At 44.1% G+C, this 16,391-nt stretch overlaps 1 protein-coding gene across 1 annotated transcript in view; it reads left to right on the top strand.

The window, feature by feature from the left end:
- LOC126458187 (carcinine transporter-like) overlaps positions 1–16,391 on the top strand; it is a 116,209-nt gene that overhangs the window by 80,123 nt on the left and 19,695 nt on the right. The window contains exons 6-7 of the mRNA XM_050095063.1: positions 807–1,028; positions 11,966–12,180. Coding sequence (XP_049951020.1) covers positions 807–1,028; positions 11,966–12,180 — 437 coding nt within the window. The remainder of the gene's footprint in view (positions 1–806; positions 1,029–11,965; positions 12,181–16,391) is intronic.

Raw genomic sequence — 16,391 nt, 5'->3', positions numbered from 1 at the left:
ATGAAAGACACTGTTGTTGAATGTTGTATGAGTTCACCTCCGTGTAATAGTTAGAAAGGTGGAGTTATGGAGCCGGAAGAAGTAGGTTTGTGTGCTGTTATGTCCGAATATTTCTTACACATCTTCGTGTTTGTAAAAGATTATAGGACTTTCTTGTTAATGCAATAGAACAATATTCAGCAGTTTCGATGTTATTTGCATGTAAAGACTCTCTCCCTCAGGAGTGAGTTTTTTCGATTTCGTGACTTCCGTCTGATTAAAAAATGTTGTCAGTGAAATGAGTAACGATGAAATTTGTATTCTCGCTTATTACAAATATTCGGCTGCTTATTTCGTAATATATCACGATTTCCGAGGATCCACTCACACACCTCACTCGATGTGATGTTCAGAAATGTGGTGTGAAATCTTATGGGACTTAACTGCTAAGGTCATCAGTCCCTAAGCTTACACACTACCTAACCTAAATTATCCTAAGGACAAACACACACACACCCATGACCGAGGGAGGACTCGAACCCCCGCCGGGATCAACCGCACATGCCATGACTGCAGCGCCCTAGACCGCTAGGCTAATCCCGCGCGGCTAGATGTGATGACAACACTCCATAGCAGTCGACAAGACGCTGAACAAGTCACGTCATCTTGACGCCTGTGTCCAGTAAGCTTCGAGTTAAACTGTCTCCTCCCTCCACAGCTGCGCTAGCCTCTGAACGCTAACAATGATTCGATAACAGCCGAGCAGAGAGTGTGCTGTGCAGCTGTGAGCTATAGTAGCAGAGCGACGTGCTGGCTGTTTTGTGCAGGATGTTCCCCGAGTCCCCGCGGTGGCTGGCGGCGAAGGGGCGCACGCACCAGTGCCTGTCGGTGTTGCGCCACATCGCCAAGGTGAATGGCCGGTCGGTGCCGCACGGCGCCATGGAGGTGCTGGAGCGCATCGCCGCCGCCAAGGAGCGACACTTCGGCATTGCGGGCCTCTTCAGCAGCGCCCGCATCATCCGCAACACCGTCATGATCTCACTCTGCAGGTACTGCCTCAGCTCTCTCTGCGTCGTTTAGTTTATTAACATCGACTGTAGGTGAAGATCTCGCGTCTTGTCGGCATTGAAAAATCGTAACATTCTTGCAGGTATGCTGCTAGATTGTTGCATTTTCTTGGCACAATATTTCGACAGTATAGCTCGTCGTCATCATCAGGTGCTCCCTTCCATGCTGAAATGTCAGGGGGACTGTCTTCCCTCCACACATGCTCTTCACCTGTACCCACCGCCTTCCTGTGTTTGGTGTTCCATATGCCATCCACACCCAGCTCGCCCATCTAACAGTATGCGATCTGCCCTAGTGATGTGCGATCCACTCTTGAACTGATCCTTTCATGGAGTGAGCGATTGGTGCCTAAGAAAAAAGGAGTAGTATCACTTTGATACTAAAGGTGTCTCCAGTGACATCAGCGTGCGGAACACAGATTCTAGGACAGGGTGCCACAATGGCATCCCATCCAGTATGCTGAATTGGTCACTATGACATAGACTACACTGCAAAAAATACACCATACAGGATGGTCCATTGATAGTGACCGGTCCAAATATCTCACGAAATAAGCATCAAACGAAAAAACTACAAAGAACGAAACTCGTCTAGCTTGAAGGGGGAAACCAGATGGCGCTATGGTTGGCCCACTAGATGGCGCTGCCATAGGTCAAACGGATATCAACTGTGTGTTTTTTTTAATAGGAACTCCCATTTTTATTACATATTCGAATAGTACGTAGAGAAGTATGAATATTTTAGTTGGACCACTTTTTTCCCTTTGTGATAGATGGCGCTGTAATAGTCACAAACACATGGATCACAATTTTACACCAACAGTTGCCAACAGCTAGGTTTTTTAAATTAAAATACAGAACGCAAGTATGTTTGAACATTTTAGTTCGGTTGTTCCAATATGTTACATGTACCTTTCTGAACTTATCATTTCTGAGAACGCATGCTATTACAGCGTGATTACCTGTAAATACCACAAAAAATGGCTCTGAGCACTATGGGACTTAATATCTATGGCCATCAGTCCCCTAGAACTTAGAACTACTTAAACCTAACTAACCTAAGAACATCACACACATCCATGCCCGAGGCAGGATTCGAACCTGCGACCGTAGCGGTCACGCAGTTCCAGACTGAAGCGCCTAGAACCGCACGGCCACACCGGCCGGCGTGTAAATACCACATTAATGCAATAAATGCTCAAAATGATGTCCGTCAACCTCAATGCATTTGGCAATACGTGTAACGACATTCCTCTCAACAGCGAGTAGTTCGCCTTCCGTAATGTTCGCACATGCATTCACAATGCGCTGACGCATGTTGTCAGGCTTTGTCGGTGGATGACGATAGCAAATATCCTTCAACTTTCCCCACAGAAAGGAATCCGTGGACGTGCGGGCCATGGTATGGTGCTTCGACGACCAATCCACCTGTCATGAAATATGCTATTCAATTCCACTTCAACCGCACGCGAGCTATGGGCCGGACATCCATCATGTTGGAAGCACATCGCCATTCTGTCATGCAGTGAAACATCTTATAGTAACATCCGTAGAACATTACGTAGGAAATCAGCATACATTGCACCATTTAGATTTCCATCGATATAATGGGGGCCAATTATCCTTCCTCCCATAATGCCGCACCATACATTAACCCGCCAAGGTCGCTAATGTTCCACTTGTCGCAGCCATCGTGAATTTTCCGCTGCCCAATAGTGCATATTATGGCGGTTTACGTTACCGCTGTTGGTGAATGACGCTTCGTCGCTAAATAGAAAGCGTGCAAAAAATCTGTCATCGTCCCGTAATTTCTCTTGTGCTCAGTGGCAGAACTGTACATGACGTTCAAAGTCGTCTCCACGCAATTCCTGGTGCATAGAAATACGGTACGGGTGCAGTCGATGTTGATGTAGCATTCTGAACACCGACGTTTTTGAGATTCCCGATTCTCGCGCAATTCGTCTGCTACTGATGTGCGGATTAGCCACTACAGCAGCTAAAACACCTACTTCCTGTTTCCTTAAATAATGTAACTATCCGGCGAACGGTCCGGACACTTGGATGATGTCGTCCAGGATACCGAGCAGCATACATAGCACACGCCCGTTGGGCATTTTGATCACAATAGCCATACATCAACACGATATCGACCTTATCCGCAATTGGTAAACGGTCCATTTTAACACAGGTAATGTATCACGAAGTAAATACCGTCCAGACTGACGGAGTGTTACGTGATACACGTACTTCTACGTTTGTGTCTATTACAGCGGCATCTGTCACAAAGCGAAAAAGTGGTCCAACGGAAACATTCATATTTCTTTACGTACTACACGAATATCCAATAAAAAATGGGGGTTCCTATTTTTTTAAAAAAAACGTAGTTGATATCCGTTTGACCTATGGCAGCGCCATCTAGCGGGACAACCATAGCGCCATCTGGTTTCCCCCTTCAAGCTAGACGAGTTTCATTCTTTGTAGTTTTTTCATTTGATGCTTATTTCGCGAGATATTTGGACCGGTCACTATCAATGGACCACCCTGTATAATGCGTTCTACATGTGACTGTACATCTTACTATTTTGAACAGCTTTATCAGCCACAAACATAATAGAAAGCAAAGAAACACTTCATTAATGCATAAAGCACTTTATCGCCTTTTTATTTCTGCTTTTGATTTGAAAAGACAGCTTCCAAAAAACTGCCATGGTAGCCCATTCAGTGCTTCACCACAAGATGTAATGATCTACAAAGTGGAAGCACTTGGCTCCCGTAACACTCCTGACTCAGTGTGGAGCTGATTGCTGTTGACTCATGAGTCAGTGCACTCCTGGCTCACAGCTCCAGGCAGCCATTCATTGCCCCTGAGTTCGTGCAGAGTGGATCGCAAGGCGACTCAGGAGTCACCCTGCTTTTTGCGCTCTTCACTCACTCACTGTTTCTCCTTGTGCTGTATTGGCTTGTTCGCTGATTCAGCTTGCAATTTGACTTGTATCTTTGTCTCATCACTCACCATTTAGAGTTCAGATTGATGTGGATATTGTTCATTGTAACAACAATGCTATGTTTATTAGATTATTAAATTTTGCGTATACAGGGTGAGTTTTTCACCTTGAGAGAACAAAAATATCACAAAAATCTCAGATTAAAACACGAAAAATACAGGTTCGATATCTTTAAAAACGCTATCTGGCAACACCAATGTTGACCTGATGCCCCACCCCCAGGATTTTGGGCTTGAGGCAACTTCCAAATCTTAAATAGGAAAATACCATTTTTGTTGTAGACTCGGACTCAGTGGGAAAAAATACGTAACTTTTGCATGTAACATTCTTGTCGTTGTATGATAGGTGGCGCTGTAAGCGCCAAATAACACAGTTGAGTTCCCGAATTGTGTTATCTCGAAAAAAATGCTTTGAATAAAAAAAAGAAACGCAGATAAGTTCAGTAATAGTGAAAAAAGTTTGTCATGTGTTCTCTCGCCTCTCACCAACGGGGTGCTCTTTTTAGGTATGTCTTCTTGCATCTTGCTAACAGGATGCTTGTTTCTAAGAACTGTTTCACAGTAAGTGCTCAGAAATGTGGCTGCCCACTTCGATGCAATAATTTATCTGCAGACGGAATCATTCGACATTATTGTATGCTAAAGTAGGTTGTCGCGTATTGTTGGCACTTCACTGTTCAAGTAAACTACCATACAAAATGCAGGAAAAGTAAGATGCGACGATCTTGGAGGCCAAGACATTGGATTACCTCTTCTAACCCACCGACAATTGTACACCCAATCTAATATTTCTGAAGGTGCTACAGAATAATGTGATGGGCAACCATCATGTTGAAATTACATTGTTTCTCGCAAGTCCAAAGGAAGGTCTGCGGAAGGTTTGCATGTAATACTGAAAGTTTGTCCTCCAAGAATTTTCGATATTTATCAACACTTAAGGTGCCACCGATAAGGAATGGACCACTGACTTTGACAAAAATTGTTCCATCCAAACATTCGTCTTTCACAGGCGCTGACAATCAACTTGGAGTAATCAATGTGAGTTTTTCACATTCCTGGAGGTCACTCGTCAGAGAACAATACTCCAGAAAAAATTTGGATCTTTCTGTATTTACGGAAGCGACCCCGGGCAAAATGTTATTCGGTTCTGAAAATCATAGCCATGAAGTCCCTGATGGAGGGAAATATTAGACGGATGATATTTTCTATGGTACAAAATTCGGCAAACAGTAGTCCGACTAATGCCCAACTTACAACTTTGATGCCGAGTGCTAATATGGGGGTATTGATTCACTGTAGCTAATATCGCAGTTTCATTATTCTCTCCAGCAACAGTTCTACGACGATTCCTTCCAAGTGGTAAGGCGGTCACTCGTGATAAGCAGATAATTCGGGTTCGAATCCCGATCCGGCACGGATTTTCATTGTCGTCGTATCCTTATACAGCTAATGGTTGTCCGTATTCGCAACTGCGAATACATTTCATGTATTTCATGGTGGCTGTAGCCGCCGCACCACCTGTTCCTTCGGACTTGCATGAATTTTTCCCTTCTATCACTGATGTATATCAGGAACAGTACTGGTCACAAAATGCTACCCTGAAGAACTTCAATAAAGAAAAGAAAATTTACTAAAACTTTAGACTTATTTGTGGTGTGTGTTATCTTTAATATTTGTACCCTATCTGCTATGTGTGATCAGAACCAATCGTTAGATATATCTCGCTACGGACGCAACAGCATTCTTTCCAGTATGTTCCAAAACGTCACGCATAGAAACGTGATTTTTCCGTGGCTCGTATCTCGGGTTCTGTTGGTGATAGAAAAGTACTGTCAAGTATTTTGGATGCCCTTGAGCTAGAGACCATTTATATACCAACAGAACGATCGCCTTAGTTTCACCGAGCTAGGTGCCCCAGTGGTCAGCACACTGCACTCGCTTCCGGGAGGACGACGGTTCAAACCCAAGCCATCCTGATTTAGGTTTACCGTGATTTCCCTAAATCGCTTCAAGCAAATTCCGGGATGGTTCCTTTGAAAGGGCGCGGCTCAGTTCCTTCTGCATCCTTCCCTACTCCGAGCTTTCCCTCCGTCTCAAATGATCTCATTGTTGACGGTCATTAAACATTAATCTCCTCCTCCTCCCCCTCGTCTTAGTTTCACTATCGCACAGTACAGGCTCAAATTATGGTCGAATTACTTCCTCTAGCTTAGTCAACTTGAGCAAATCGTTTGGTTCTTTTTGCATTTGATGTGGTCGTCGCTGGGCCATAGGGTGTTTATGGAGGCACCATTAGTTCATGGATGGTTCCTTAGAAAAACCGAGTCTCGGATTCCGAGGTGGCTATGCACAGAAAATGACTGAAATTGTTACGATATATTCCTAAGATCCCTATGTCGGACACCCTTGGACATTTTTTGATATCTTTATCCGTTTCCGAGATACCCTACTTGTACACATAAAATACGATACGAAGCGAAAACGTAGTTTATAAAGTGACGTAACACAGAGAAATATGCCCTAAGTGTGTTAGTTATCATCAGAAGGGTTCTGGAAACCCCATGATGATGTAGTTCTGAAGCAGATGCAAAATGTTTTTTGCACATTAAATCCGGTCTGAGGTGCAAAATTATAGTTCTGCGCTATTTCAATTTCACACAAGTATGAAAAGTTTACTGGCCCATAAAGTTATTTTCACAAGAGTGACATGCCTTGATGTAGTGTGGAAAAGAATGGAATCCGCGGAAAAATGCTCCTGTCGGAACAAGAGAAAGGCGAATATGCCCCTGTTTCAAAGACTCTGACTGAAAAGTTGCGTACCAGGTGTCTCATTGTTCCTTCCTCAGCATCTTTAAAAGTTTTCACAAAAATTTCGGCATGCGAAATATTCGCGCTTCTTTATGCCGAGAGAGAGAAGGAGACAGTGGCAGTCATAAAAGTAAAAAATACTGGAAGACAGCAGACAGTGGTTGTGTTACAGAAAGAGCGAAGGACACAAAGGTAGTGTGAGAGGAAGAGGGGAGACAGCGGTTGTGAAACATAACTGACAGTGACAAAACACTGCTAGGAAAAGAGTGAGGGAGAAATACAGAGAAAACAGAAGTGGGTTAGAGCCAGTGATAATGACAGACATAGTCTATGACGGTGATAACGAGAAAGAGAGGAATAGTGATAATGAGAAGAGACAGCGGCAGTGGGAAGGAATACATGAGATAGTAGCAGTAAGAGAGAGCAAGGGGGAGAGAGTGACAGTGAGAGGAAACAGTAGTAGTATGAGAGAACGAAGGAGACTGTGGCTGCGATACAGGGATAGTGACAGAGAAAGAGAATGACAATAATTTGAGCCGAATGAGCAAGTGAGAATGGTCAAGTGGAAGTGGATGGGTGTGAGCGACTTACAGCGATGGATAAGTGAAACTGAGCGAGTTACAGTTAGGGAAACTTGTGCGAGTGAGAATTGAACTGCATGTTACAAAGAGCTCGAATTTGTTCGCATGCCAAAATTTTTAGGAATAGTTTTAAAGGTGCTGAGGGAGTTACAATGAGGCAGCTGGTACGCCACTTTTCAGTCAGAATCTTTTAAACAAACACGAACATATTCGCATTTTTTGTATTCTGATAGGAGCATTTTTTTCGCTGGTTCCTAATGCTTGCACGAAGTTTATTTGATAGAATCTTACGTTGAGCCGTATCAACAGCCATAGTAAGATCTCTAAATATGCCTGTGACATACTCATCTTCGTCAAGAACATCTAGAACCACTTTTGTGAATTGCGCTATGACTGATTCAGTACTTCTACCACTTCGAAATCCAAACTGTGATTCACTTAAAAGGTTGTATTTATCTAATTAACTCAATTACCTGTGTCTCATAACTGATTCTACTTTTTTTGAAAACGGTGACAGTGGGAAAATGAGCCAGTGATTTTCTGTGCCCTCTGCTTGATCTTTCTTTAACACAGGTACGACTCTTCCCTGTTTTAAATACTCTGGAAATTTTGCTGATGTGCAGCATTAGTTTATTGTGTTTGTTAAAGTAGCTTGTATACTCTCTATACATTGTTTCAATATAAACGCTCGTACTTCACCCAATCAAATGAAAACAGAACTCCCGCCACAACGGGACCATGGAATGGTTCCATTCAGAAGTTCTCACCACAAGTATCAACACATTTATCCCACTGGGAGACGAGACGATCAGTTCCTGTTTCGTAGAACGCGGTCGGCCACGGAAGGACCCACAACCGCACCCCGTCTTGCACTTCCTGGTCCGACTGAAACCGACGTCCACGTATGTATTTCTTCAGGTCGGAAAGGGTGTTAAAATCAAATGGTGGAGGATCCGAGCAGTATGGAGGATGTTGTGGTATTTCCCAACCATATCGCTGATGTCTGATTGGCAGGGCGTTATCAGCCAGTAGGAAGATATCATCCGACAGCTTTCCTGTGCGTTTTGACTTTATGGCACGTTGCAGTTTATGCGAAGTGTCTTGATAGCGCTACACATTGACTGTAGTTCCACGCTTGAGGATCTCGACGAGCAGAGGGCCCCTGCAGTCGAAGAAGAAGGTCATCAAGACTACTGGAACTTGTATGAACAGCTTTTGATTTCTTCAGTGGGGGAGATGTGAGATGTTTCCACTGTAGACTTTGCCGTTTGCCCTCGAGCTGCCGGAATGATATCGGACGGAATCATCCTGTTGCACCATAACACCCGCCCCCACACTGCCAATCGGACGAAGGCTACGCTTCAGCAATTTTGTTGGGAAACTCTGCAGAATCCTCTGTACAGCCTGGACCTTTCACCGCGTGATTTTCACATGTTTGGCGACCCAAAGAAAGACATGCGTGGACGTCAGTTTCAGTCGGACGAGGAAGTGCAAGAGTGGTGGTCCGCTAGTGGCCGACCACGTTCTACGAACCATGAATTGACCGTCTCCTCTCCCAGTGGGGTAAATGTGTTAATGTTTGTGGTGATTACTTCTGAATGGATTCATTCGACGGTTCCACTGTGGTGGGTGTTCGGTTTTCATTTGGCTGCCCGTTATACATCAGTTGTTGGTATGACTATTTGAGTATAGTGTGTTTTTCCTAAATTTAGGACAGGCCATTTCTAGAGGACCGCTTCAGAATCCTTTAAAAATATCATTACAATTTCTTCTGAACCTTTATCTCTAAACTTATTTATTATAATGTTAGCATGGTCTGCAAAAAATCACAACTTTGCTTGTTGAATATTAGTGGAAAGTTACGTATCTAAGGAAAGGAGTGGACCCAAAATTGAACCTTCATGATTCCTCTCCGCTCATTAAAATTTTCTCTCCTTGATGTCATGGTACTTCGGCAGCTTCTGCCATTTCCATTGCTTAATTTTTCATGTAGCTTCTCATTTGACTTCACAATGCCGAGCTGACATTCCAGATGTTTCCAGTACAGTACAGTCTGAGTTGGTCTGGGGAATCCAGAAATCAAGCCTGGAACCTTTCCATTAGTATGCAATAACATTAACCACTATAGCAGAGAGATGGAGAAGGGAATTACTAGGAGAAATAGGAACATGAATCAAGGAACAACATGAAGCAACACTGATGGAAATGGCTGAAGACTGTAACAGTTGGAAAAGAGAGAGACAGTCATTCCACAACTCTATATACAGGATTTTTAAGAAAAAAACAGAAGGTAGTATTGGTGAAGACAAGGAGAAAACTTCCATAGTTATATGTTAAGAAATCAATACATGTTGACATTTGGGACGTTTTACATGTGACGAGTAATGTATAGTAATCGGTCACGCGGATGGCCACAACTGAGGGCATAACAAATTGCTACAATACGCACATGCGGACGGACGCAAATCTTTGAGAGGCATGGACCTGAGACAGCAGGATCGTTTCGCTATCAATGTATTTGCAGGAATTGCCAGCGAAAAACTCGGAGGGTCACAGACTTTACCAAAGAGATTAACAGGTGCTGTGTATCACCGATTTCTGCACGATGAATTGCCTGCGGTATTGGAGAACGTTACCCTTGCAGAAAGTCAACGACTGTGGCTTATGCAGGATGGGCAAACACACTGTTTTACGGATCGTACGACAGTGCCTCACCACGTTTCACAGACGATGGATTGGTCGAGAAAGTCTTGTGGCACGGCCTCCTCGTTTACCAGACCTACATCTGCTGTATTTCTGGCTGAGGGGATGTTTAAAAGCATTGATGTACCACCAACCCATTGACGATGTACAGACGTTACAGGAGCGTGTGACCAATGTATATGACACAAAGGGAATGGAGCCAGATGTAGAAGAGCGTGTGATTCACTGCGAGAAAGGGCTGAAGGGTGGATCAGCATGCGTGGTATCTACTTCTACGTAACAGATGAGGCAGAGTGCGATTGGCCCAAACCTCAGCAGGTACTGATTTCCGGCCACAGTATTGTCCTTTACTTAAAATTATCAGTAATTATCTAAAGGAGTATCTTAATGTTTTTACCATGTATTTCTCGGCTGATGAAGTTACGGGAGTGCAGCCGTAACCAAGTCTTATTTCGGCTGCCAAACGTCCAAAAATCTCCTGAGGTAATCCTAAGACATGATCCAGTACTCCTACCTGCTTTATAAATGCGTCCCACATACCACGTCAACGCATATGAGGCCACAGACAGGAGTAGCTAATAAAACAATCGTATAGTGTAACTGCTTGGGATCATCTCGGATATTTTGCAGCCTGGTGCAAGTCTTTCAGTTAGACACCATTTCGGTTACTTGTGTTTCCCTGACCTACCTCAGTAAGCCAACGATGCAAAGGTGACCTAGAGTGTAAAGCGGAATCTGATCCACGTGTCGTTTCTCGTGAATCTTGACATGATTTACAGACGATAGCGAGGTTAAAGCCAGACTAAAATATTCTGCAGTCCGATTTTCATTCGACCCTGGGACGTTTCGGTTTCCAGACACTCGCTTTACCACCAGACTCCCAGGCCTTGCTTCTTGAAGATGAAATTGACTTCCCCTCTTTTCTTACCGGATCACTGACTTCCAGCCGTTGCCGTTTTGTTTGTAGCGTGATGTGACGGATCCATGTCTGATCCACAGTCATTAATTACGGCATGAAAACGATCCATACAATCCTGACAAATTCGATTTCTTATTTTTGAAACAGTTTTCAAGAAATTCTGCAGTTCTTTTGCGCCTATATTGTTATATTTGCTATCTTCACGTAAAATGTAACACGGTGTTTTTTCTTACATACCTGTGGTGTAATCTAAACCACGAGCCCTACTTGCTTATCGTTCGATATTATGCAGTCCACTTTTTCATTGTTCTCATCTGTGTTTGCAAGTTCCACACGTCCTTCAAGTGGACCATCTTCAAGAGAAATGCAGCCACATTTCAAACGAGCTCCCTATTTCTTAATACGTAGTTGAACGTTAATGAGCAGATTCTTAACTGACCATCTACATCTACACTCTTCAGGTTATCTTATGGTGTGTGGCAGAAGGTACTTTTTCTACCACTACCACTCCCTTCCCCCTTTCCCGTTCCAGTTTCGAATGGTGCGAGGGAAAAACGATTGTTGGTAACACCCTGTACGGGTGCGAATCTTCCCAATTTTACCTTCATAGTCTTTTCTCGTGATACGTTTATTTACAAACATTTGGTGACCTTCCGTTGGTGATCAACTGTCCTAAACAAAGAATCTCATCATAGGACAACTTTCGACTTCATCTGTTCGAGCGAATCCCACACAGTACAATAGCTTTAAAAGCCTCAGAAACAAACTCATTCTTAGATCAAGTAGACCAACATGAAATAAGAGATTATTGAAATTTATGGCATCTCTTTACTACAGCAAAGCAAAGCAGCTACAACAGAAACTATGCCTCGGACTGACCGTGTTTGCGTGTACCCGCCTACAGGATCAGCGGCTTTCTGACGTTCTACGTGCTGGTGCTGAACGTGAGCAACATGTCGGGGAACCCGTACCTCAACTTCCTGTACCAGGCGCTGGTGGAGGTGCCCGGCTTCGTAATGGGACGCTACCTGGGTGACTGGCTGGGTCGGCGCTGGACGCAGGCCGGCAGCCAGTGGGTCATGGCGCTCGCCAACTTCACCATCGTCATCATCCTCACCTGTGAGTTGCGTTACCCATCCATAGTCGTTTGGCTCCGTCATGAATCAATAAGTGAGAAGTGGTTGGGCTGGTACTGTACGTAGGGCGGCACGTGTTACTGCCCCTCTACAACTTCGCAAACATCATTATAGTCATCTGTCTCATTATTCATCTGTACTGCACTCAATGACAAGAAACGTTAAGCACTTAGAAAGAACTGTCCGCTATAGACAACTCCACTAACATACATACCATCCATGTCTATGTAAATGATTGGTGTTGCAGTCATATGTAGTGACTACATAGGCCATTGGACTGGGTTGCTGTTGTTAACACGTCTCCATATTACCAGGTCTAATGCGAGTGCAATGCATTAATGTAGTCAGCACCTGACAGAGTTGAAAAGGATCGCCATTGTGGGTCTGCGCATGGTCGGCTGGACAATTCTTAGAATATCTGGGCATTTTAGGCGTCCAGATGTGACCACGGCCAGGTATTGGACTGTAACCAAATTTGAGGAGAACCATACACATCATTAAATTTCTAGTCGACCAAGTCTGATCACATCACATCCATTGTGCACCATGTAACATCATAATCCCTTCACATCTGCGCCTGGCGTGTGGTTACAAGTAACTGATTCACTACAACAGCTTTTGTCATCGCATACTGTTAGAAGACTAGCAGAAGACGTTTCTGTTATCACCACAACACAAAACAGAGAATTATTGTTTGTCTTAGAGCACGAAACAAGCAGCACAAAGCAAGGCTCCACCATAGAAGGTTTTAAGAGCCATCAGATGATGTAGTTTAAAAATCCAAATCAAGTAATGATTAAACGTGAACAAACATTTTATGCTATGCTTGTGACTGGTTGCTAAACTTTATAATCCTCATAAATGTTGTCTTTGAGTGATGCCAGACCTGGAAAACGGGTTGTTGACGAGTAGCATAACATCATTTACAGTGATAAACTGGGTTCTACACTGCCTCAGGTAACCATCATATATAAGTATGGCGGCAACCAGGCCATAATATACATACTCCAAACGTTTTGGAGAGACATAATACTGTTACCAATACAACCATGGTGTGTGGAACCGTCAGGTGTGAGTTTAGGTTATCCCTAGCAGTGATTCAAGGAACTCTCACACCACAGTGACAGGCCCGCAAGGCATCCTGTGCCGTCATGTACTGCCTCTCACGAGACAATCTCCTGATGTCACATTTTAACAGGACAAAACTCGTTCACAAACAGGACACAGCTTGTCCACAGAAAAACCACAGACCAGCCAACATGATCTCCTTGCTTCTCCCAGCTTAGTCCCATTTTGGGAATGTTACCTTGTAGTTGCAGTAATCATTTGAAATAATCATTTGAAACCCGAAAAAAGTGTCGAATTGGAAACGTGGAAGAGATTGTAAGCCTTCTTTTTAAGGAAAATTTCACAACTTACTTCTTTTCACTTTATCTGTGTTAAACAGTAATAGTTATTATTTCAGTCTGACTTTCATTGATAATAAGTTCTTTCTCAGTATACAACGGTTGCCTGGAATGTGAAACCTCCGTTTAGGCTATATTTAAAATACTGGAATAATCAAAACCATTGTGAGTCGTGTGCGGCTCGTGTTGGTGCCGTTGGTAGGTTGGCATCGTGTAATAGGGATCGTGGCGTCCCGTTTTCTTCTTCTATTTACTGGCGCCACTACGTTTGCTAGTGTTGTCTGTCCGCGAGTGGCAGCAGCAGCGTTTATCGATATCTAGTACCCGTACTATCTTTGGAAGGACGTGAAGTGTTTTCCGGGTTGGGTGTGTCGGTAGTTCGGTTGGGACGGAGCAGCAGAGAGGTCCGGCAGTACAAGGACATGCCGGGACCGCTGGCGGCACGCAGGCATTGCCAGATCGAGGGGTTGTAGTTGCGAGGGCCACAACCTTGTTGTTCACCGGACCCAGCACGTTGAGTTGAGTGAACATTAATCCAGTAGTGAAACTTCCACTATTTTGTGATCACGCCGTTTGTTCGTGCATTGCTGCTCGCGAGGTCGCCGTGAGACGAAGAGCAACAAGTGGAGCGAGTCAGGTTGGCGGAATCTATTAGCCGTCTTCTACTGCCTGTTACTAGTTTTTGAATTCTGTGTTATTATTGGTGAAGTAACCAGCGGTATTTTACTGCCTAGTGGCCGCTAATGCCTTGGAGGTTAGCGTATTTTTGTGGCAGTGTACTTTTCCTCGTCTTGACGATGCTGTCCGGCATGATGTGTAGTTTGAGAGCCTTCTTGATTGCGGTGAGGGTTGTGGTTTTTTTTTGTCTACCTTGGTTGTAGTGGTTCCTTCTGCCTTTCGATATTTTAAACACTGGATTCTGAAAACACAGTGCTGTCTGTCACTTCATCCTCGGTTGAATTTTTCTGTTTTCGTACTGGTTATCAAATGTTAGGTGGATTTGGTAAGAGCGTTGATCAGTGTTTAAACTCTACCTAGTTTGAGTTGCCACACTGGTAGGTGAGCATAACTCTTGGCTACCTGTCTCACCGCTTACACAGCTGTAGGGACTTTTTCTCAGGGCGATCCTTGGAGCACCGTCTGTGGATCACTCCCTTCTTTATTTGGTCTGATAGTGTCAATTGCTTAAAAATAATATTTTGTTTAAATTATTCCTATTGCTTAAGGCCTTCAGCTGACAATAAATTGAATTCTTCTTAATAAGGCCTTCAGCCGTCAGTGTAGCTTGTGTTGCAGTCAATTTTTTTAATGATTGTTTTTAAAAAATTACTTCCTTAAATAAGGTGTATGTGTATACTGTGCAACCAACGGTAACTGATTAGGCCCCGTTCACACCTTTTCCTGCTTTCCCTAAGTTCCACGTTTCACATTGTATTAGTCTGACGTTATCCTTCACCCTGCGAACATATTGCTTCATGCGTAACTTGATACACTACATCGGTAACAATGATACAAATTATCATTTCTGGACGCATGACCTGAGACGACCTCCCTGATGACTGTGGCATGAGAGTCCACAGAGGTTTTGCGGTGAAAGGGGGGAGGGCAAGTTTAATGAAGATGAGTTGGTCAGTTTCAAGGCGTGTCATGTCATAAGACCTAAACGTTATAGGTGACACACTATTACATACACTCTACGATAGAAAAGAAAAACACGATGCACCACGAAATGATTATCCGAATGGGATGGAAAGCGGTAGATGTGGTGTTTACGTACAGTCAAACAAATGATTAAAATTTCAGAAAAATTGGATGATGTAATCAAGGGAAAGAGATTCATAAAATGAGCATATCAATAACGCGTTGTCCACCTCTGTCCCTTATGCAAGCAGTTATTCGGATGGCATTGATTGATAGTGTTGTTGAATGTCCTCCTGAGGGATACCGTGACAAATTCTGCCCAACTTGTGCGTTAGATCGTCAAAATCCCAAGCTAGTTGGACACGTCTCTGCCCATAATGTTCCAAACGCTTTAAATTTCGAAGAGATCCGGCGACCTCGCTGGCCAAGGCAGGATTTGGCAAGCACTATGTCAAGCGGTACAAATTGTCGCTGTGTGCGGGCGGGCGTTATCTTGCTGAAATGTAAGCCCAGGATCGCTCGCCTTGAAGGGCAACAGAACGGGGCCTAGAATATTGTGGACGTGCCGCTGTGCCGTAAAGGTGAGACGGATGAAACCCAAAGTGATGCTGTTATGAAAAGACACAAGACACGAGACCACCACTCCTGGATGTCGGGTCGCATGGCTAGCGACAGGCAGATTGGTATCCCACCACTGTCTAGGGCATCTCTAGGCGTGGCTGATCATCGCGGCTCAGTTCGAAGTAAGACTCATTACTGAAGACCGTTCTGCTACAGTCACTGAGAGTCGGCTGGTGTGGCCGAGCGGTTCTAGGCGCTTCAGTCTGGAACCGCGCGACTGCTACGGTCGCAGGTCCGAATCCTGCCTCGGGCATGGATGTGTCTGATGTCCTTAGGTTAGTTAGATTTAAGTAGTTCTAGGTGTTGGGGACTGATGGCCTCAGATGTTAAGTCCCACAGTGGTCAGAGCTATTTGAACCATTTGAACAGTCAGTAATGTCCCAGGTACGTCGACGATATTCTGTACCCCGTTTTGTTGCCTTTCGTGGCATACCAGCCCGGGCTTATACAATGAGGTGACGAAAGTGGGAACATATGCACTTATACAGATGGCGTTAGTGTCATGTACAGAAGGTACGAAAGGACA

This window comes from Schistocerca serialis, chromosome 2, assembly GCF_023864345.2.
Source record: "Schistocerca serialis cubense isolate TAMUIC-IGC-003099 chromosome 2, iqSchSeri2.2, whole genome shotgun sequence".
NCBI classification, from domain to species: Eukaryota; Metazoa; Arthropoda; class Insecta; order Orthoptera; family Acrididae; genus Schistocerca; species Schistocerca serialis.
This window is presented reverse-complemented; position numbering and strand designations above follow the sequence as displayed.